Source organism: Gorilla gorilla, chromosome 16 (assembly GCF_029281585.2).
Source record: "Gorilla gorilla gorilla isolate KB3781 chromosome 16, NHGRI_mGorGor1-v2.1_pri, whole genome shotgun sequence".
Classification (NCBI taxonomy): Eukaryota; Metazoa; Chordata; class Mammalia; order Primates; family Hominidae; genus Gorilla; species Gorilla gorilla.
In genome coordinates this window covers 31274917-31298124 of record NC_073240.2, presented here as the reverse complement: position 1 = coordinate 31298124, position 23208 = coordinate 31274917, and the positions used below count along the sequence as shown (strand labels likewise).

Here is a 23208-nt window from a genome sequence, read left to right as displayed (position 1 = left end):
GGATAGGGCGTGCTTCACCTCATCACTGGCAGCTTGAGATGAAGTCCAGGCTTCCCACTTTGCCTAGAGGCTCCTGGTTACTGTGAGGCAGGGGTAGGAGTTCTGACTCCCCAGTGGTGTCCATGGTTTGTGTATTTTCTCACCCACTGTTTCAAAGTGTACATGAATGATGTCATGTCAGGGCAGTCAGGATTGCGACAGAATAAGCAGGAGGGTGTCAGGGAGAAGGGCACGTGGGTGCTCAAGGGCAGAGCTGCCCTCTTGGAGCTTTGGGGTTGTTTCTGGGCTCCGCAGCCAAGCAGAAGGGAGATGTATTATTTAAAAGCGGCAAATGCAGTGACTCTTCAGGAAGGGCTTAGCCCTTGAAGTGCTGGGCCACCTCCTTGCCTGAAGGGTGGCTCGGTTGGGATGCCCTGAGAGGGGCAGGGGCACTGCTTTCTTTACCTGTCAGTCTTTCGCTTCTCCATCTTGAGCCCAGCATGCAATTCAGTATTCTTCATGTCGTTTTAAATAACTATTAGCTCTTAGCTGCTAAGCTCCAGGTCTCACATCCTACTGCTGGTGCTGGGCACAGTGTGCGTCACCCTGTGCCTTTCCAGGGAGTGGTGAGATGTTTCTCTCTCCTGCCTCCTAAGGTCCCTCCCATCCCATGGAGAGTATATCCAGGTAATGGGTAGCCAGAAAACTGATGTCTTCTGCCCAAGGGGAGGCAGTCGGTAGGGGTGTTGCTATTACCTGTCAGGATCCAGGGCTGCGAGGCTGGTGACTGCTGGCCTCCAGGCTAGTAAGCAGCAGAGAGGCAGGCCCAGAAGAGCCCAGCTCTTGCCCTACCACTGGGAACTGTGCTGTTATAGGGGATTGGTAGGAGGTAACTTATAATTCCCCTATAATGATCTGTACTCTGAGGTAGACGCATGCTTAATGGAAAGACCAGAATCCTTTGAATTATTTTCACTCATGTGATTGCCTTCTAGCTACTTACAAAACACTTCTTAGTATGGAAATTTTCAAAGATACATAGAAATAGAGAGAATAATGAAATATCACTTACTAGTTACAATGTGTATTCTAACTGGTTACTTTATCTTCTTCTAAAATATGTCCATAAATGTGTTTCATGAGTCATGCATGCTGGGTAATTTTATTACCCAGCAAGACATCGTTTTTATTTTGAATTTGGTTTTGCAACATGAAAATAATGGCTAGTGTTTTTCTCTGTTTAGGAGATGTGCTGCTGATAAATATTGACTGCTATTGACTTCAGAGTTCTGTGTTAGTAAATTTTTTTTTTTTTGGTGGGGAGACAGAGTCTCATTCCATCACCCAGGCTAGAGTGCAGCAACACAATCTCAGCTCGCTGCAACCTTCCACCTCCTGGGTTCAAGCAATTCTCATGCCTCAGCGTCCCGAGTAGCTGGAATTCTAGGCGCGCCCCACCACACCCACCTAATTTTTGTATTTTTTTTTTAGTAGAGAAGGGGTTTCGCCATGTTGGCCAGGCTGGTCTCGGAACTCCTGACGTGAAGTGATCCACCCACCTTGGCCTCCCAAAGTGTTGCGATTACAGGCGTGAGCCACCATGCCAGGCCAACTTTTGTATGATGTTTTCAGAGAGGCAGTGTGCCATGGTGGCTCAAGAGTCTCTATCATGTGCCGTGCTCCTCTGTGTGGCCTCGGAGAAGTTGCTTAACCACTTGGTGCCTCAGTTTCTTCATCCATAAAATAGATGGACAGCACTGCTTGACAGTGCTGGGTATGAGGGTTGCCTAAATTCATATGTGTAAAGTGGTTAAAACCATTGTTGCCACATATCATGCATTTGAGTACTACCTGTTGTCATCATCCATTTTCTCAACATTACAACAAACTGTGGCCACATTGTCCACAGGTGAGATGTTTTCTTGTCTTGTTTTCTAGATGTGAATGAACTGAAGGAGTGTCTTTCTGTGCTGGTTAAAGAGCAGCAGGCCCTGGCCATCCAGTCAGCCACCACCGCTCTCTCAACCCTGTGACTCAAGCAGAGGCTGGTAATCTTGGAGCACTGTTTCATTGCCTTGAACCGTTTTTCAGGAGAATGTCAAAGTTAAGTGGAAAAGCAGCATCATTTCCCTGCCTCCTGTGGACAAAAAAAGGTAATATAAAGCGAAGAAAGAATCCTAATGGGCCGGGCGCAGTGGCTCACGCCTGTAATCCCAGCACTTTGGGAGGCCAAGGCTGGTGGATCACGAGGTCAGGAGATTGAGACTATCCTGGCTAACACGGTGAAACCCTGTCTCTACTAAAAATACAAAAAAAATTAGCCAGGCATGGTGGTGGGTGCCTGTAGTCCCAGCTACTTGGGAGGCTGAGGCAGGAGAATGGCGTGAACCCGGGAGGGAGAGCTTGCAGTGAGCTGAGATCCGTGTTACTGCACTCCAGCCTGGGCGGCAGAGTGAGACTCCGTCTCAAAAAAAAAAAAGAATCGTAATGCCAGTTAAATATAAAATTCAGACTGTTTTGTTTCAGAAAGTTTAATTAAGATTTTCAGTATAGTGTCTGTCTTCACCTTCTGAAATTTATTCTTGCTTTCCCTTTTTGTATGTTTTATGTAATCTGGAGAATGGATTTGCCAATTTGCTCATGTAGTAACAGACCATACTGTGTAATCTCTGTCATTATTTATTTTATTCAATTAAATTTTTTTGTTTCTTTTTTTTTCTTTCTTTTTTTTTTTTGAGAGGCAACGTCTTGCACTGTCACCCAGGCTGGGGTGCAGTGGTGTAATCATAGCTCATTCTAACCTTGAAATCCGGGTCTCTAGTGATCCTCCTGCCTCAGCCACCTGAGTAGCCGGGACTACAGGCACATGCAACCATGCCTGGCTAAATAAAAATAATTTGGGTGTGTGTGTGTGTGCATGGGGATGTGGTCTTGCTCCTGGCCTCAAGCAATCTTCCTGCTTCAACCGCTCAGAGTACTGGGATTATAGACGTGAGACACTGCGCCTGGCTCTGTGTCATTATTTTAAAGACGTTTTTCTGTCAGTAACTGTGGAAGCCAGCCAAAGCTTTAGATCAGCTCAAGTATAAATTGGAAAATGAGTTCTGAACATTGTGTACATTTTATTTTGTTTTGCTGCTGGGTAAGGAGATAGATTGTAATGTTTAGTGCCCATCTAGTTTAGATGCTTCATGTTTTTCCTTCCTAATGTGATTTTCTTATTCTTTTATTACAAGAGATGCTTTTGGGCCGGGCACGGTGGCTCACGCCTGTAATCCCAGCACTCTGGGAGGCCGAGGCGGGTGGATCACCTGAGGTCAGGAGTTCGAGATCTGACCAACATGGAGAAACCCCGTCTCTACTAAAAATAAAAAAATTAGCCAGGGCGTGGTGGCTCATGCCTGTAATCCCAGCTACTCGGGAGGCTGAGGTAGGAGAATTGCTTGAACTGGGGAGGTGGAGGTTGCGGTGAGTGGAGATCGTGCCGTTGGACTCCAGCCTGGGCAACAAGAATGAAGCCCTGTCTCAAAAAGAAAAAAAAAAAAAGTGGGGATGCTTTTGGGCATATGAGTTTTAATTTGTTGACGCCTGATAATATATTACAGATTTCCTCTATTTGCTAACAGGCACTAGAATGTTTAAAGCTTATGTAAAATTGTACTTTTCCAAAATGAAGCTGTCTATCAGACTTTTGTCCTCAGAAGGTTAAACTACAAGATTGCCAGATGAAACTATATTTTGTGTAGTTAGGAGTGTTGGCTTTATTTGACTGTGATAGTGACTTTGACTCCCTGGAGAGCACATAGAAGGTACAGGAGGCAGGAAGAAACAAGAGCAAAACCCTGATCGTCTTGCTTCCCAGAGACAGGAGCAATACTTGTAGCCTGTTTCCTTGTTTTCTTACGTTTTAATTTTTGTGTTTGTTTTCCTTTTTTGTTTCCTTATGTTTAAATATAGTTGAAATCACATTACAGTTGGCTCTCTGTCTGTATCTGTGGGTTTCACATCCACAGATTCAACTAACTGTGGATCGAAAATATTGGAAGAAAAGCCATAAAAAACAACACAACAATTAAAAAATACAAACAACAATACAATATAACAACTAATTACAGAGCATTTACCTTGTAGTAGGTGTTAATCTAGAGATGATTTTGTTTGTTTGTTTGTTTGTTTGGACATGGGGGTCTCACTGTTACCCAGGCCAGTGGGGCTATCATGGCTCCCTGCAGCCTTGACCTCCTGGGCTCAAGTGATTCTCCCACCTCAGCCTCCCAAGTAGCTGGGACTGCAGGCGTGTGCCACAATGCCTGGCTAATTTTTGTATTTTTTGTAGAGCCGGGGTCTCACTGTGTTGCCCAGGCTGGCCTCTAACTCCTGGCCTCAAGTGGTCTGCCTGCCTTGGCCTCCCAAAGTGCTGGGATTACGAGCATGAGCCACCACGCCTGGCCAATTTTTTTTTTCTTTAATTTGTATAGATGGGGTATTGCCATGTTGCCCGGGCTGGTCTTGAACCCCTGGGCTCAAGTGACCCTCCTGCCTCGACATCCCAAAGTGTTGGGATTATAGGTGTGAGCCACTGTGCCTGGCTGAGATCATTTAAATTATACAGGAGGATGTGCACAGGTTATATGCAAATACTACACCATTTTATATCAGGGTCTTGAGCATCCTAGGGTTTTGGTATGGAGCCAGGGGTGGGGCAGGCCTGGTACCAATCCCCTGCAGATACCAAGGGATGACTGCACGTTTTGTATTTTTGAAAATAGTTTTAGAGTAAATTAAACCAAGAGACAGATGAGAGTCCTACCCATTTGGTAATAGGAGTGCCATCAGGAAGGTTCTTTCCTTCCTTCCTGACCGGCTGTGATGGTCATGAATCAGAGTGTTATGTACAGGTGGGCGGTAGGTGCTAAGATTGTCCAAGCACTGTTGTGTGTTTGTCGAATCAAACTGAATTCCCTCAGCTGCAGAAATGGCTGAGAGCCCAGCTGATTTTTCTCTGTGCTGTTTCCTTTGTGATGACATAGGGTTGATGGATTAATTGGAATATAGCTTTCATTAATTGGAAGAATTCCTAAAATTTAAAAAAAGCCTCTTTTTGAGATAATTGTGGATTCACATACAGTTGTAAGAAATAGTATAGAGATTCTTTTACTGTTCGCCCCATTGCCCTCAATGGTAGCTAGTTGCAAACTATGACACAGTCATCAGAACTAGGGTGTTTACTTTGGTAGTCTGCCTATCTTATTCAGATTTTCCCAGTTTTACATGCTCTCAATTGTATGTGTATTTCTTTGCAGTTTTTTCATGTGTGGATTTTCTGAGACCTCCACTGCAATCAGGGTACATAGACAAGGGCCCTTTATACCCACATTCACATCTTCTCTCCCCACCCTACCTGCTGGCAACCACTCATCTGTTCTCTGTGTCTATTATGTGATTTTTTGACATTGGCTTTTTAATTTTTTATTATCGTTATTACTGTAATTTTTGGAGACAGAGTCTCACCCTGATGCCCAAGCTGGAGTGCAGTGATACAATCATAGCTCACTGCAGCCTCAGACTCCTGGGCTCAAGCAGTCCTCTCATTTCAGCTTCCTGAGTAGCTGGTACCACAGATGCATGACACCACACCCAGCTCATTTTGTATTTGTAGAGACTGGGGTCTTGTTATGTTTCCCAGGCTTGTCTTGAACTCCTGGCCTCAAGCAAGATTGACTTTTTTCACTTAGCATAATCCCCTTGACATTTTCCCAAGGAGGTCGTTGCATGTATCATTATTGCTGAGTAGTGATTTTTTTTTTTTTTTTTTTTTTTTTTTTTGGAGACAGTCTTGCTTTGTTGCCCAGGCCAGGCTGGAGTGCAGTGGTGCGATCTTGGCTCACTGCAGCCTCCACCTCCCAGGTTCAAGCAGTTCTGCCACAGCCTCCCAAGTAGCTGGGACTACAGGCATGCACCACCATGCCTGGCTAATTTTTGTATTTTTAGTAGAGACGGGGTTTTGCCATGCTGGCCAAGCTGGTCTCAAACTCCTGACCTAAAGTGACTCACCAACCTCCTCTGACCACACTTGGCCCATGTGCTTTCTCTTGTAAGGACTGTGTGTCCTGTTACATGTCTGTGTCTTCTCATGTTCATATTTCTCATTTAGGATTCAGGAGCAAAGATTTCCGTCTTCCAGGTACCCAGTGCCCTTCTCAGAGGTTCTCGTGTTTCCTCTCTGAGCTCCCGGTGCATTATTCAGGCACTTGTGGATAAGCGTGTACCGTTGCCCTGGCCAGCCGTGTTCTTCTTTGCCATTTTTATTACACGTCGTATCTTGGGGAGATCCTTCCATAACATCCCTGTTTGTTGTTTTTTTGTTTTTTGAGATGGAGTCTCGCTCTGCCTCCCAGGCTGGAGTGCAGTGGTGCAATCTTGGCTCACTGCAGCCTCCGCCTCCCAGGTTCAAGTGATTCGCCTGCCTCAGCCTCTGAGTAGCTGGGATTACAGGCATGCCACCACCACACCTGGCTACTTTTTATATTTTTAGTGGAGACAGGGTTTCATCCTTTTGGCCAGGCTGGTCTTGAACTCCGTATCACCTGTTTTTATAGCGTATCCCCTGATCATGAAAGCAAATTTTAGTAAATTTGGAGAATATAGTCTATAGTAGCAATACTGTAATATACATATATTACAAATATGATATAGTATAAAGTATAAAACAAAATTACTTTCTATGCATGATTGAGTTGAGATTATGCCTTTTTGTATTCTAGGCTTTTCTCTCTTGTACAGGATGATTTTTATGGTGTACCATTGCATAACCTTTTACTACATGCGGAATGAAACTGTGACTTGTGAAATTAACATACACAAGTAGTGAAGAGCTTAAAAACACACAGGAGGGTGATGAGCACCACCCTCAGAACAGGGCAACTCCCCATGGGGTGGGTCAAGCACACAGGGCTTCACCCATGGCCAGGAGCAGACCCCGAATGGAGGACGTCGGAGCTGGGGCGAGCCAGGCTACCCCGTGCGGCTCTGCTGCTCTTCTTCCAGCTCCTCTCTGGCCTGGTCTCCCATGTGGGGTTTATTCTCCCTCTGTTTATGTATTTATCTGTTTATCGTCTGCTTCCTCCCACTAGAATCTCACTTTGGGAGGTCATTTCATGAGCATTTTCCCAAGACATTTAAAATTCCTTATACATTTCTTTGATTCTTAAAGAGAAAACTTTTCATTTACAAAAGACATTTGATGAAAGTTGTTAAACAACAAAACGAAAAATCCACTTGTGATCCTGTCACTTGAAGAAAACCATTGGTCGGATTTTGGTACACACCCTTTCGTAGTATTGATTTTATGTAGTATCTGCACCCTCTGCTGCTAACTGGTTGTATGTTCCGTGTGTGTCATCTGCAGTTCCCGGCCTCTGAGGAAAGGTGTGGAGGGGCTCGCCAGAGTGGGATCCCGAGCGGCGCTGTCTTTCGCCTTCGCCTTCCTGCGCAGGGCTTGGCGATCGGGTACGGTCCCTGGTGTGGCACATTGTTCTGCTTCCCTAACCCATCAACAGACTGGGTTTCGAGCTCGGTTCAGCCACCATGTACCCTTCGGCTGATCCCATGTGCTCTCTGTGCCTCAGTTTCCTTGCTTGTGAGATGAGAGGCTGCAGAGGCTGTTTGCCTTTTCACGTCTGTGCTTTAAAGAAAAAAAAGAGTGCATGCACCCTCACCCCCACGTCAATCACTACCATGGAACACCTGAGTACAGACTTAATTCTAGAAGGACAAGAAGTTAGTGTATTGCTCATGTGACAGCCGTGAAACACAGAATTGACTGGAACAGCTGCGCTAGATTTTGGCCTGTTGAGTGAGGGATTGGAAAGGTGACAGTGGCGTTGGCTCTCGCTGAGGGGTGGGAAGCCCAGCGGGAGAGTGAGGGGAGTGGGCGGGCTCCTCTGACACGTGTGTGCGCCCAGGCGAGGATGCGGACCTCTGCAGTGAGCTGTTGCAGGAGTCCCTGGACGCCCTGCGAGCACTTCCCGAGGCCTCGCTCTTCGACGAGAGCACCATGGCCTCTGTGTGGCTGGAGGTGGTGGAAAGAGCGACCAGGTTCCTCAGGTCCGTCGTGACGGGGTGAGTTCTTTCCTTTCTTGCCTTCTGCACGCAGACAGCTGGCCTGCTTGAGGCTGGTTCTTACCACCCTCGCTTTACAGCTAAGAAGCCTAGTAGGTTGGTTTCTCACCTCTGTTTTCAGCGGGCTGTCAGTGCTGTAATTCCGGGTCTGTGTTCTCAGCTTTTCAGGAGATTTGATATATGATACTCTGACTAGACCCAGGAAGCTGTGATACTAAATGAGATGGATGAGGGAGGATGCTTAGAGATTTGGCCATCAGTCATTCGTGGAGGGTTGAGCGCTTACACTGTGTGTCTCTCTGTGATTAGGAGCTGCTGTCCTGAGTGCAGAGTGGCGCTTGGTTTGAAGTTTTATAGATAATGTGGGAGTAAACAACTACTCAACATCAAATAGTTCAGTCCTGTAGCTGGTCTTTTTAGTGTAAGAAATTTTGAATAGGAATCATTTGTATGTAAGAAAAACATGAACTCTGGTCTTAGGTGCTATGCATTTTTGTTAAGGTTTTTAAATTTAAAGAAAATCTAAAATTCAACAGGAAGGACAGATGCAGAGGGAAAGTGAGGCCACTCCTCACTCTCCTTGCAGAGGTCAGCACTGTGCCTTCTTGCAGCCGGCAGGAGGCCTTTGGCGTTTGCGTCCCCGGCTCTGAGTCCACTTCCTGAGCCTGCTGGTGAAGGCATCGCCACAGAGTTTTAACGCTGGAGGCCCTGAGCATAGGCCTGGACTTGATTTCACAAATTCAGCTGTAATATTGATGCCATAAGATCCTTTCTCTGCAGTCTTGGGATAGAGTTTTAAAAAATTTATTATTAACATAGAAAAGTTAAAAATATTTCATTGATCAGAGATAAAGATTAGTGTAAACATTTTGCCTCCAGATTATCAGGTGGTTTTGGAGATTGGTTTTCTAATTCCGTAGGAGAATGTTGATACTGTTATAGTCTTACAAGTCATTGAAACTGGAAAAGATAGCTAGATATTGTTCTACTCATGTTTTTGATAATGAGAAATTATTTTATGCTTCACAAACTTGGAGTATGTCATCTACTATAATATAGTATCTGAATGAATAATTTAAATAAAATGTATTTCTGTAAGCTAATTGTTTTTAAAATCTGTGAATAAATTTGAGTAGCAAGTCTCAGAAACTTGATTCTAAATATTAAAAATACATCCTTCCTTGGGAGGGAGCATGTAGTAAATATGTTAGTGTGATTGTAAGCATGCTGTCTTTCTGGAGGTCGCTTCGTTCCTGCATCCACTGTTTTCATTTCAGGGATGTTCACGGAACACCAGGCACCAAAGGGCCAGAAGCGTCCGCCTGCAGGACCAGCACTTGGCCCTTGGCTATCCTGCTGTTGGTGGCTGTGCAGAGAGGCACGCTGAGGTGAGGGCTGCCGCAGACTGGGAACGCTTTGGGGAAGCGCCTCTGTATCCAAATACCTGTTGCATTGTGTGCGTTTCACTGAATCGTTTGTGACTGCAGCAGATGTGGTGCTCTGTATGGAGAACCATGTCCCAGGGCTCGCTCTCTCTTTGCCTTTTCTTCACTTCCTGTTTTATGCTTAGTTTTCTAGACTGGGAATTGTTTTTTGTTGTTGTTGTTGTTTTGTTTTTCTTTCAGTTTTCCTCATTTAATTATTTTTATTCCATGAATTTAAGATCCTAGATCTTTCATGTAAACGTGCTCTTTGAGCTTCCTAACTGGTCTTTCCTATCAGCAGAAGGCGATGACTTGTGCTAAAATCTTGGTGTCAGTTCAGTGATTTACTTACCACGGCTTTACTTTCGTTTCCTTTCATATCCCAAGTATTTGTTCAGTTCTGTCTAGCTGTTTGCTTTTATTTTTGATCAACCATGAAAAAAAAGTTAATCTGTTTTTACTAGGAATAAATATCTTTTCTCCTTTAGCCTCCCAATGTTGTCTGCCATCCTGTTATTGCTTCAGCTGTGGGACAGTGGGGCACAGGAGACTGACAATGAGCGTTCTGCCTAAGGCACCAGTGCCCCACTTTTGCCCTTGCTGCAAAGGTTCCAGAGCATCATTTGCAGGAAGGATACACCCCACTCCGAGGGCGACATGCACGTGAGTGTCATGATGGAACTTTGTGTGTAGGTGGCACTCGAGTCTAGTTATTTTTTAAGCAAGACCAGTGTGCATGTCCACGGCAGTGTTTTTCTCTGGTGTGTGTGTGTTTGGTGGTAACAGCATTGAGTCAGATGAGACAGGTGTGGGAGGCCACTCGTTTGTGGAGAAGACTCGGATCAGTGAACACTGACTTCTTTGTCAGCAGAGAACCAAGCTTGAAACATGCACTTTTAAATCAATACCAGAAAAGAACAACGAAAATAGTGGCCTGCTTTGTTGGCCCTTCCTATGTACTGGGCTCTGTGCAGGGCATGTCACCTGAGCTGTCACTCTGTTTAGTACCAGCTCCCCGCTTAACAGGTGTGGACACCGAGCTGGGGGAGGAGCAGGCGTGCGGGGCCCTGGGCGTAAACCTCCAGGACTGCTGGTCTTTACAGGTCAAGTACAAGTTGGATTTTGCCGGTCTTTTTGGGAAAGTCTTAGGCATTTCAATATCATGCTTTGGTTTTTCTATTATTTGCAGTCTTTAATGATAATAGGGCTCTTCTGCCTTTAGAAGAATTAGAACTATGATTTAATTTGCAAATGAAAGTAGGTGTTCTCCAGAGTGGGCAACATTTAGATTAAAATAAAGGTTTTGGTTTTAGATTTCAAGGCCAGCTTGAGATGCTGTGCTGGGTTCCCACAGAGGTGGTTCTGCCTTTCTCCAGGGGTCCTAGGCCTGTAGGGTGGTTTGGTTGTGTTAGTAATCTGTGTGGATTCAACTTACCTGTGGTATCATCAGTGTATACATGCACAGTCAATGTTGTGTACGTGTATACAGCAAATTTAGACATTTACACAGTTTATATGCTGCATAAATATATAGATGTATAGTATAACTGTATCATCGACATTGTCATTTGATGGGTCAAATGAGTCAATACCAAAATATAAAGAGTAATTAAAGGCTAATTGTGTTACTTTAATTTTTCCCACCGTTTCCGAATGTTTGTTTACTTTTCCTTTCTAGCTTTTGTCTGGTCCTCTGAGCCCCAGTGAGAGTTTCCTGAGGTACCTCACCCTTCCACAAGACAACGAGCTTGCCATTGATCTGCGACAAACGGCGGTTGTTGTCATGGCCCATTTAGACCGTCTGGCTACGCCCTGTATGCCTCTGCTGTGTAGCTCTCCGACATCTCATAAGGTGTGTGTGCAAGAACCGTGTTCTCCATGTGTTTTGTAGCTAGTACCACTTGTAGGTTCTCATCCTGGGCCTGTGTGGAGACTTGTTTCTTCTGGTATTGGTATGGGGAGCTGGCCTGTGGTTTTTAAACGTGTTTGCAGTTGAAGGTGTTATCCGTGTTGAGAGTGAGTGATGAGCAAGCTGAGGCGCACAGGCCTGGGGACCCAACCTGGGGGCCCGGGTTCCAGGTTCAGGTGGCACAGCCCCAGAGAGCTCCCCTTTATCCACAGCCCGAGGCCCTCCCACCTTCTGCAGGGGGTTCCACAGCCTTCTTCATACTCTGAACGCAGGCTGTCTTAGTATGTCATGCTGGTTATAGTAGTGACAGTATAATTATATATTATATCTCTTATGTAATAGTAATGGTAATAGTAGTGATTTGCATGTGTGGAGCACCTGTAGGGTGCAGGCCCGCTGAGGACCTCATGCACGCTGTTGTATCTCATTATGTCAATGAGAAAACTGCCTTTGGGAATGGTAGTGAACTTTGCCGGTGCAGAACAGTAATCCTAGTTTTGAATCCAGATTTTTCTAAGATTTTATTTCTAGTATGAAGAGTATTTATTTTGTTTTACAGTCATTTAAAAAAAAAGGGGTACAGTCACATGGTTCAAAAATCAAACCTAGGCAGAGACACACTGTCGCTTCCCCTGCCCACCCCTTCCACCCATTTTCCCACCTGCTCCCTCTGACCTTTCAGTCTCCTCTGTAACCTCCTTGTTCTCTGGAATGAGTATGCTCGTGGTAGCATGTTGCATTACTTGTGTTGCTTGTTTTTTTTTTACTAACCATATATACTGGAGTACTTTATCAGAGTGTTGCTCTTTGTTTTTATAAAGCAGCTTAGTCTTCAGTGTGCGGATGTGTCTTCTATGTGTCTTTCTTTAGTGAGTCTCTTATTGGTGGACACTTGGGCTTATTGCCGAAATGTTGCTATACAAATAGTGCTGAGGGTCGGGTGTGGTGGCTCACGCCTGTAATCCCAGCACTTTGGGAGGCCAAGGTGGGTGGATCACCTGAGGTTGGGAGATTGAGACCAGCCTGGCCAACTTGGAGAAACCCCGTCTCTACTAAAAAATACAAAAATGAGCCAGGCATTGTGGCACATGCCTGTAATCCCAGCTCGGGAGGCTGAGGCAGGAGAATCGCTTGAACCTGGGAGGCCGAGGTTGCAGTGAGCCAAGATCACGCCATTGCACTCCATGCTGGGCAACAAGAGGGAAACTCCGTCTCAAACAAAAACAACAAAAAACACAAATAGTACTGCAAGTCCTGACCTGGGACATGTGTCCTCCATGTGTGCACGCATGTGTGCCTCTGCACATGCACAGGTGGGGATGCATCTAGTGTGGGCTGGTTGTCACCAGATTGCTCCTGTACAACTTGATATCTCTCACCACCAATAGGGATGCTGGTCTCCCAGCCTTGTGTGTGGGCTTTTGGGATTTTGCCTGTTAAAGCACAAAATGGTGACCCTGATATAGTTTGAGCATTTTAAAATACATTAGTATTTAAGGGCCATTTATACTACTTTTTAATGGGCTCTGTTGAAATGAAATGCAATGGAAAGGAAAAAATAGCCTGTTCAGTTGCTTCATCATACCTGTTAAATGAGGTAATACAGCATGGTACGAGCTATTTTGATGTTTTGAATCAGCATATTCTTATCTTACAGGGATCATTGCAAGAGGTCAAAGGTTGGGGGTTATTAGGATGGAAATACTATGCCAATGTGATTGGTCCAATCCAGTGCAAAGGCCTGGCCAACCTGGGAGTCACACAGGTTGCCTGTGCAGAAAAGCGCTTGCTGATTGTAACACAATGGCCGCGTGTAAACACAGGCCTACAATAGTGACACACTGGTGAGTGTTTGGGCACCGCCTGCAGTGTTCCCTTGCGGGGCAGGGTCTGTACTACAGATGCACAAGCTCTGGTGTTTGTTTAAGCCATTTGATTTCTGAAGATTGATGAGCTTCTGTTTATTGTATATTATGTTTAATGATCTCAGTTGTAATATTGTCAAGATTTGGGTTGTGAAGATTAGGAAGTCCTTACAGTGAAACTCATTGCTAATCATGAGATTCCCATTTGTAAACTCATTTCCATGTGTAAACTCATTTGACTTTGGGGCCAGACAGGTGACAGATGAGGGAGTTGGGCCTCATGGGGATAGTGGCAAATTGGGACGTGGCATATTTTCATTGAAGCAAGGTGTTCCTCCCTGTCAGCTGCATGTCTCTGTGGCATGGGGCTAGCCTGCCCAGCTCCTGCATCGGCTCTGGTCTTGTCACAGAGCACTTGGAGGCTGCCCGCTGTTCTGTTGGTGCTGGGTGGGAAGGGCTGGAGAGCCGGCCCATGCCCCCAGAGACTTATGCCCCACTTCCAGTTAGAGCAGGCTTTGCTCAGGGATACATGATAAAGGAGAGCTGCACTGGTTTCATTTTCTTTGGACTGATGACTACTTTTCTTCGTATTTTTCCTTTTTTAGGTCCCACAGCTGGTCCAAGGCCTCGCCTCCAGAAACGTTGTAAAAATTGCTGCCCATTCTGATGGTCACCATTACCTAGCCTTGGCTGCCACTGGAGAGGTGTACTCCTGGGGCTGTGGGGATGGCAGACGGCTGGGCCACGGGGACACTGTGTATGTATCGCTCATTCCTGTAGGGGACACACTCTCCTTTTATGTTGCTATATCCTAAACAGGATGGAGTGCAGAAGTGTGTCCAGGTGTTTTCCAGCTGCCCTGACATGTAGTGCTGGGGTGGAGCAGGACACTACGATATGCCCCCTCCTTGGTGATGGCTTAGGAGCTCTGCCTATGCGTGGAGGGCAACAGGAGTTGGCCTTTCGGCTCTTCTCCACCCTGTGCAGCCTTGGCCAGCCTTCTGTCTACTCAAACTGCATCCCCACTGTGGAGTGTGTCAAAACAAATCCCACACCACTGTTCCTTCATTCACAAACAGTTCACCCTGTCTCCCATGGATAAGGTTGTCACCCTTTTCTTGAACCATAATATTATTTTTACAGGAACAAAAATCAGCAGTTTCTTCCTAATATTATCCTATTCGGTGGAACCTTTTATTGTGAAGGAACAGAGATAAAACAAAGTTGTTATAAATGCCAGGTTGTAAGAATTGGGAGGTCTGCCAGCCCCATGGAGTGATGGGAACCCTCTTGTACTTTGCTGTTGTGTGTGGAACTTTGGCATTAGGTTTAAATGAAGGATGTGTGTACGTACCAACCCAGCAAACCCATTTCATGTGGGCCAGAGCCCTGAGCAGGGAGCGGGCAGTGCAGAGCTTGAAATGAGCGAAGTCATGACTGCACTTGTGTCCCTTGAGAGGAGCCTGGGGGGCATGGCCCATGCACACCACAGGGTGGAGTTGAGGGCATCATTGCCGACAGCATCCGCTGGGAAGATCCCAAACTGGGAGAAAGGCAGAGTGATGCGTATCGTGTGGTACATGTATGCCAAGCTCAGAACAGCCCAACCCTGACAGTGTTGAAAGGGATTCAGACAAATGTAAGACGAGTGAAAAAGAAAAGATTGATCTCCATGGAATTTATAGCTGTTACTCTCACACTGGATTGTAAAGGCTGGGATTGACATGGGGTACACGGGACTTGAAAGGCATCGAGGTACAGGACAGGGTGGTATGTCTGCTTACCTCCTTTATGGTATTTATAACTGACTTTGTATAAAATATTTCATAGTAAAACAATTCTCAGTGGAGAGTAAGTGCTGGGATGAGTAACTTATGCCTTATTCTAGGACTTTGAGGCAGGAAGAGAGATGAGTGCAGATGGCAGAAGCTGGAGATAACCTTTTGGGGAAGTTGAAACTTAAGCTGAATAAGGGAGAGTTTGTACTGAGTAGAGTCGTTGGGCTGTCCCTGTGTGCGCCTGTGCCACTGTGTGTGTGTATTTTGCAAACTAGTAGGTCACAAAGTGAGTAAACCATGTCGTTGTAGAGGCCTGGCTTCTATAGATTCTCAAGAAAATGTCATCCATCGTAGGAACATATTCTGGATCCTAAGAATAGGGTATTTTGCTAACTTTGCAATTTCTTCAACTAGTAAGACTTCTCTACCCTAATCCCCACTGCCTCATACTTTTCATTTGTAAAGTATAGATTGCAGAGTGCTGGCTTCATTCCATCCACATTCATTTAACAAATACATATAAATGTCGGTCAGCTTTATGAGGCTTCCATACAACCAGATGACTGAGTTTCAGATGTAGAGTTGGATGGGTTTTGACAAGTGCACGCAGTTGGGTCACCGCCATCAAGACATGGGGCGCTCCCATCGCTTCCGGGGATTTGAGTCGATGCCCCCTTCCTACCACCAGTTCCTGACAACCTCTGATCTGCCCTCTGTTGTTATCATTTTGTCTTTTCCATAATTTACTGTAAACAAAGCCATACAGTGTATGGTGTTTTGTTTCTGGCGTCTTTCACTTAGCATGATGTCTTGAGATGCAGCCATGTTGTTGGGTGTGTGGGTAAGCCATTCCTTCTGTTGCAGATGGACCATGGTTTTGGGCCATTGTGAATAAAGCTGCAATGGACTTTATTGTACAAGTCTTTTTTTTTTTTTGAGTTGGAGTTTTGCTCTTGTTGCGCAAGTTGGAGTGCAATGGCGTGATCTCAGCTCACTGCAACCTCCACCTCCCCGGTTAAAGAGATTCTCCTGTCTCAGCCTTCCAAGTAGCTGGGATTACAGGAGCCGCCACCATGCCCAGCTGATTTTGTATTTTTAGTAGAGATGGGGTTTCACGATGTTAGCCAGGCTGGTCTCAAACTCGTGACCTCAGGTGATCTGCCCACCTCGGCCTCCCAAAGTGGTGGGATTACAGGTGTGAGCCACCGCGGCTGGCCTGTTGTACAATTCTTTAACAAACACTATTTTTATATTTCTACTGGGTACCATGTTTGGCATCGGGTTCCAACTGAACAAAAAGTCATGGAGGTGTTAGGTGTTGGAATTCTCTCTTCCTTCTTTCACAAGGTACCTGGAAGGTGAAACTGGCCTGATGCTGTGCTGGTCTAAATTTGGATAGTGAATTTCCTTTAATAACATTAATAAGAAATAACACCAAGAAGAAGGGCATTCATGTTTGTTCCCTTTCTCCCCGAGGCCTCTGGAGGAGCCTAAGGTGATCTCTGCCTTCTCTGGAAAGCAGGCCGGGAAGCACGTGGTGCACATCGCTTGCGGGAGCACTTACAGTGCGGCCATCACTGCCGAGGGGGAGCTGTACACCTGGGGCCGTGGGAACTACGGCCGGCTGGGCCATGGTACATCTGCTCTGCATGAGTGGGAGCGTGCCGCAGGAGGTGGCCTCTTACAGGACTTAGTCATGGCCGTCCTATCTGTTTGAAGGCTCCAGTGAGGATGAGGCCATTCTGATGCTGGTAGCTGGGCTTAAAGGACTGAAGGTCATCAATGTGGCACGTGGGAGTGGGGATGCTCAAACCCTGGCTGCCACTGAGAATGGTACGTAGAGCTCTCGCCACCCTCGACAGGCCCTCGAGGACATGCACGGCAGCTTCCCTGGAGGAAGCCGCCCACCCTGTAGTCCAGTGGGTGTGGGGCTCAGTGGCATTGGTGAAGAGGCCCCAGTGGTTACTGGGCTTGTTTGCCTGGGGTCTGTCAGCTGGTTCGCAGCTGCCACCATCTCTGTGTGAGCATTTTATCAACTTATATAATTATGCTGATGCATGCAGTTGGGAACACGTACAGTGGTACAGTTGACCAGCAGTCCGCACGGTGGCAACAGAAGCAGGCAGGCAAATGGGAGGGTGGTCCGCAAGCGTCTGCAGTGTGCCGGGCCCCAGTTACTGTGTGTAATGGAGGCAGTGGGCTTTTGGTTCTGTGAAGCAGTGAACATTGAGCCCAGGCTAGTAAGAGTCAGGACTTTGTTTTTCATGGAATGAAAACAGAAAACTCAGCTTTCCCTGTCTTTATTGCTTCTTTTTCAACCTCAAGTGTCATCTAGGTTTCATTTGCTCAGTAGCCACCCTTGTGGTGTTAACTGTGCACATGGGTGGTCTAGATTAGTGTGCATTTTTCATTATATTATTTTCAGTCATTTAAAATTTTCATTAAAATGCAGAGCTGTTGTTATTTACATGCATTTGTATTTTTTAGGACAAGTGTGGTCTTGGGGAGATGGTGACTATGGGAAATTGGGCAGAGGTGGTAGTGATGGCTGCAAAACCCCAAAGCTGATTGAAAAGCTTCAAGACTTGGATGTGGTCAAAGTCTGCTGTGGGAGTCAGTTTTCCATTGCTTTGATGAAAAGTGGCCAAGTTTATTCATGGGGAAAAGGTGACAACCAGAGACTTGGACACGGAACAGAGGAACATATTTGTTATCCAAAACTCTTAGAAGGCTTGCAAGGTGAGTGCAGACGTAAACTTTTAAAACCCTTCAGGACAGTTTGTTTAGTAATCTTTTAAAGTTTGCAGGTTTTATGTTCTTAACCTGACATTCCTTGAATGGACTGTCATTAGAAACTTTTACTGCCAGCTTGGTGTAGGTATTGATACTAAGTGGACAGTGGGTGTGTGTCTGTTACAAAATGACTTTGAATTATTCTTACCAAATTTAATTTAAACCCATTGAGTTATACAAACATTGCCACTTTCTGTGGCAGGCAACGCATTCATCACTCCGCAGGCTGGACTCAGTAAGGGTTCCCTCTGTGTGGTGAGGTCACCTGTACTTGTACTGCAGGCACACTGAGACCGTGAGTGTGTGTTGTACTGTGGAGCCACATTGGGAGGTGGGATTGGGTCCACCTGGAACGCCCTCATGTGAACTCATCCTTGGTGGGTGATTCCTGCTTGCTCAGTTGCAAAGGTGTCCAGCATGCATTGTAGTTGGAGGGAACAGATGGAAGCCAAGGTATGTAGATAAGAGTGCCGGCGCCTTCAGTGTGGGCTGCCGGTGCAGGCAGAGAGGATGGGAGCCTCTGCAAGAAGACCCTGAGATTCTTCTATGGTGTTCTTACTAGGGATGTTATGCTGCAGGAAGTTGGGGTGGGGGCCATCAAAACTATGATGTTGGAGGGATTTTTCTAAGGTAAAACTGGACTTTTCTGTACCACTTGGCCTAGTGGTTGGGAGATAGTCTTCATCCTAGTTGAGAACTGGTGAAGGGCAGGCATGTTGACAAGAAAGTAGGGAAGAAAGGAAAAGGCAGTGAGAGGTCCATCAGATGGACTCTTTAGGGTTCTCTCTCTCAGGGTGGGTAGCCTTTTTCTTAAAGGGCCAGATTGTATTTGAAGCAGGTGGACCTGGCTGTGTTCCAACACCAGTGTCTTCACAGAAGCAGGCCTTCGGCTGCGTTCTGTTGGGGGCTGTAGTTCGTTGGGTCCTGGTTACTATATACATTCTTTGTGTGTTTGCTTCTTTACCAAGTGGGTTTGGAAGTGGGACTTTTAAGTAAGACTTGCCAGTTCCTTTCTCCGTTAGTTTTATTTTAAAGCATGTTAATATCTTGATGTCTAAGAGTTTTGTGTGCCCATACGGTATTTATTATTTTCTAAGCTTCTGAGATAAGTTGCAGAGTAAGAAGTTTACTCTGTGTCATTGAATGGTATTTGAATTTCACTTGCCTCCTTGTTTATATTCCCCTCCATTAGTATAGGAAAGCTACGACAATTATTAGATACAGAAATTGTTTACTTTGAGAGTATTTAAATTACTGTTGAAAACACCTTTTGTTGTTGCTGATGTTAACTTATGGTAAGCTCTTAGGATAGAATTGTTCCCCTTACTGCAGTGTGGTTTTTCAGCTGAATTATTTTATATGTTGACATTTCTGCGAAACACCCTTTGTGTTGGTCATGTTAGATTTACCAGGAGGGAAAAATAGAATATTTTGTTGAGTGTTTACATAGAAACAACATTTTAAATAGTGATATCACCTAACTCTGAGAGAACAATAGATTTCTTCTTAGGAAGCCTTCCTCAGTGAAGAGTGTGCTGTGCGTTGTTATATCTGGGATAGGAGAATATGATCTAATAGTTAATTAAAAGCACCTTGTTTCTTTCTGAATGAAAATCTGAATGAGGAGGAGAAAAAAGAACAGATGCTTTTCGTATCCCAGCATTATGATCTTTGTAGGCTGTGGGTCCTAACAAATTGTAGCTGACAAAATATAGGAGTTTTAATAACACACCCAAAGCAAATGAATTGTGCTTAATATTAAAGCAACAGATTATCCTCAAGAAGTTAATATTAAAAGCTTTCTGACCTGAATGGCCTAGTGGAAATATCTTTCTAGGCCATATAGGTCATAGGCTTGAAGCTGCATCTGCATCCCTCTTCCGTTGTAGGGAAGAAGGTGATTGATGTGGCTGCAGGCTCCACCCACTGCCTGGCTCTGACTGAGGACAGCGAGGTCCACAGCTGGGGGAGCAACGACCAGTGCCAGCACTTTGACACCTTGCGCGTGACCAAGCCAGAACCTGCAGCATTGCCAGGACTGGACACCAAACACATAGTGGGAATTGCCTGCGGGCCTGCCCAGGTACTGAATATAGAGCTTGATTTGGTATTTTGGAGGATTTTGGTTTCCAGTTGTTCATTACCAGTATGTAGAAAATACCACTGAGTTTTGTTTGTTGTTCTTGTGTCCTGCAGTTGTGCTAAACTCATTTATTATGAGCTTCACTGTAGTTTCCTTGGGTTTTCTTCATGGACAATTAAATGCTATCTGTATAGAGGGGCAGTTTCATTTCTTCCTTTCCAGTCTGCTTGCCTTTTATGTATTTTTCCCGGCCTGATTGCCCTGGCCAGGACTAGCAGTGTGAAGCTGAATAGGAGAGGTGACAGTGGGCGCCCTGCCTTGCTCCTGACTGTAGGGGAAGGCAGTTCAGTCTTTCACCATCAACTGTGATGTTAGCTGCGCATATTTATGTTGGTGCCTTATTACCAGATTAAGGCAGTTTCTTTAATTCCCCCCCAAATTTTTTTTTTTTTTTTGAGACGGAGTCTCGCTCTATGCCCAGGCTGGCGTGCAGTCGCGTTATCTCGGCTCACTGCAAACTCCGCCTCCTGGGTTCACGCCATTCTCCTGCCTCAGCCTCCCGAGTGGGTGGGACTACAGGCGCCTGCCACCGTGCTTGGCTAACTTTCTGTATTTTTAGTAGAGATGGGGTTTCACCATGTTAGCCAGGATGCTCTCGATCTCCTGACCTCGTGATCGGCCTGCCTCGGCCTCCCAAAGTGCTGGGATTACAGGCGTGAGCCACCGTGCCCAGCCTTAATTCCCCCTTTTAGAAGCTTTTAAAAAATCCTAAATGGGTGTTAAAATTTGTTAAATGCTTTTAATCTCAAATGAAATGGTCATGCAGTTTTCCTTCTTTAGTGTGTTAGTGTGGTGTATTACATTGATGATTTTTACTTTTTTTTCTTAAACATTTTTTTTTTCTTTTTTAGAGATGGGGTTTCACTGTGTTGCCCAGGCTGGTCTTGAAATCCTGAGCTCAAGTGATCTGCCTGCCTTGGCCTCCCAAAGTGCTGGGATTACAGGTGTGAGACACTATACCAGCCTGATTTTTAAATACTGACCAAGCCTTGTGTTACTGGGATAGGCACCACTTGGCCACAATTTACTACTCTCTTTTTTTTTTTTTTTGAGACAGAATCTCACTCTGTCACCCAGGCTGGAGTGCATTGGTGCAATCTCAGCTCTCTGCAACCTCTGCCTCCTGGGTTCAAGCAATTCTCCTGCCTCAGCTTCCTGAGTAGCTGGGATTAGAGGTGTGCACCACCACACCTGGCTAATTTTGTTTGTTTGTTGTTTGTTTTTAGTAGAGATGGGGTTTCACCATGTTGGCCAGCCTGGTCTCCAACTCCTGACCTCAAGTGATCCACCCTCCTTGGCATCCCAATATTCCTATGATTACAGGCGTGAGCCACTGCGCCCGGCCCTATTCTGTTTCTATATTGCTAAATTTGACTTGCTAACACGTTTTTGAGGATTTTTCTGTTGATGCTCATCAGGGATGTTGGTTTGCAGTTTTCTTTCTTTGTATTATACTATCTCGTCTGGCTTTCTGTCAGGGGAAAGCTGACCTTATACAAAGTATTGGCATGTGTTCCCTCCTTTTCCATTTTCTATAAGGGATTGTGTAGAATTAGTGTTATTTCTTCTTTAAATGTTTTTGAATCCATCTGAACCTGGAGATTTCTTTCTAAAAGATTTTACGTCGGGTGCGGTGGCTCGTGCCTATAATCCCAGCACATTGGGAGGCCGAGGCAGGTGGATCACCTGAAGTCAGGAGTTTGAGACCAGCCTGGCTAACATGGTGAAACCCCGTTTCTACTAAAAATACAAAAAATTAGTCAAGCTTGCTGGCGTGCGCCTGTAATCCCAGCTACTCAGGAGGCTAAGACAGGAGAATCACTTGAACCTGGGAGGCGGAGATTGCAGAGAGCTGAGATTGCACCAATGCACTCCAGCCTGGGTGACAGAGTAAGACTCCGGCTCAGAAAAAAAAAAAAAAAAGATTTTACAAATTCAATTTATTTAACAGATACAGAACTATTCAGGTAACCTGTTTGTTTCTAGGAGGATTTTCCTGGTTTGTGGCACTCAGACATTGCTTTATTTCATCTACGTTGTCTGATTTTTAAGTGTCAAGTTTTCCTTAGTGTTCTCTTGCTAACCGTCTGAAGTCTGTGGGGCCTGCAGTGATGTCCCTTCATTCATTCCTGATACTGATAATTTGTATCTTTTCTGTTTTTTTCTTTGTCAGTTTTCCTAGAGTTTTTCAATTTTGTTGATCTTTTCAAAGAACGATCTTTAAGTTTCATTAATTTTTCCCTTCTTTTTTTCCTTTCAATCTCATTAGTTTCTGCTTTTATCTTGTCATTTGTTCCTTTGGTTTGTTTTGCGTTCACTTTGCTCTTTTTCTGGTTTCTTAAGGTGGAAACTTAGATTGCTGATTTAGACCTATCTTTTTTGTAATATATAATGATTTGATGCTATAAATTTTCCTCTAAGCAGTGCTTTAATTAAACCCACAAATTTTGGTGCATTTTCATTTATGTTCAAAATATTTTCTAATTTCTTTTGAGAATTGTTCTTTGACCCATGGATTATTATTATTATTATTATTACTATTATTTTTCTTCAATATGGAGTTTCACTGTTGTTGCCCAGGCTGGAGTGCAATGACATGATCTCGGCTCACTGCAACCTCTGTCTCCTGGGTTCAAGCGATTCTCCTGCCTCAGCCTCCTGATTAGCTGGGACTACGGGCACCCGCCACCATGCCCGGCTAATTGTTTTGTATTTTCAGTAGAGATGGGGTTTCTCCATGTTGGCCAGGCTGATCTTCAACTCCTGGCCTCAGGTGATCCCCCCAACTTGGCCTCCCACAGTGTTGGGATTACACGCGTGAGCCAGTGCGCCCGGCCTGACCCATGGATTATTAAGTATGTTGTTTTATTTTGAAGTGTTTGCAGATTGTTTTGTTAATGATTTCTAGTTTAATACCATTGTGATTGGAGAACAAACTGCATATGATTTCTTTTAAATTTGTTAAGATTTATGTGTCAGGTTATGTTTTCTCTTAGTGAACATTCTGTATGTGCTTAAAAAGTATATGTATGGTCTGTATATGTATGGTCTGTATATACAAATATGTATACATATATGTGTAAAAAGTATATGTATGGTCTGTATGTGCTTAAAAAGTATATGTATGGTCCAGCACTTTGGGAGGCCGAGGCAGGCAGATCACGAGGTCAGGAGATCGAGACCATCCTGGCTAACA

General features: G+C 45.0%; 1 protein-coding gene across 13 annotated transcripts in view; it reads left to right on the top strand.

Moving 5' to 3' along the window:
- The window catches only part of LOC115930830 (E3 ubiquitin-protein ligase HERC2-like), a 49503-nt gene that overhangs the window by 16908 nt on the left and 9387 nt on the right, over positions 1 to 23208 (top strand). For 8 of the 13 annotated variants that reach the window (XR_010130944.1, XR_010130939.1, XR_010130942.1 and 5 more), the window contains 9 exons: positions 1918 to 8100; positions 9378 to 9488; positions 10013 to 10187; positions 11203 to 11376; positions 13904 to 14055; positions 16553 to 16710; positions 16796 to 16909; positions 17564 to 17815; positions 19759 to 19952. Coding sequence is in view for 2 of the 13 variants with exons in the window: in XM_063698440.1 (XP_063554510.1) it covers positions 10182 to 10187; positions 11203 to 11376; positions 13904 to 14055; positions 16553 to 16710; positions 16796 to 16909; positions 17564 to 17815; positions 19759 to 19952 (1050 nt within the window). In the remaining 11 variants the exon portion in view is untranslated. The remainder of the gene's footprint in view (positions 1 to 1917; positions 8101 to 9377; positions 9489 to 10012; positions 10188 to 11202; positions 11377 to 13903; positions 14056 to 16552; positions 16711 to 16795; positions 16910 to 17563; positions 17816 to 19758; positions 19953 to 23208) is intronic. The other 5 variants (XR_010130941.1, XR_008672150.2, XR_008672147.2 and 2 more) reach the window with 2 other exon arrangements.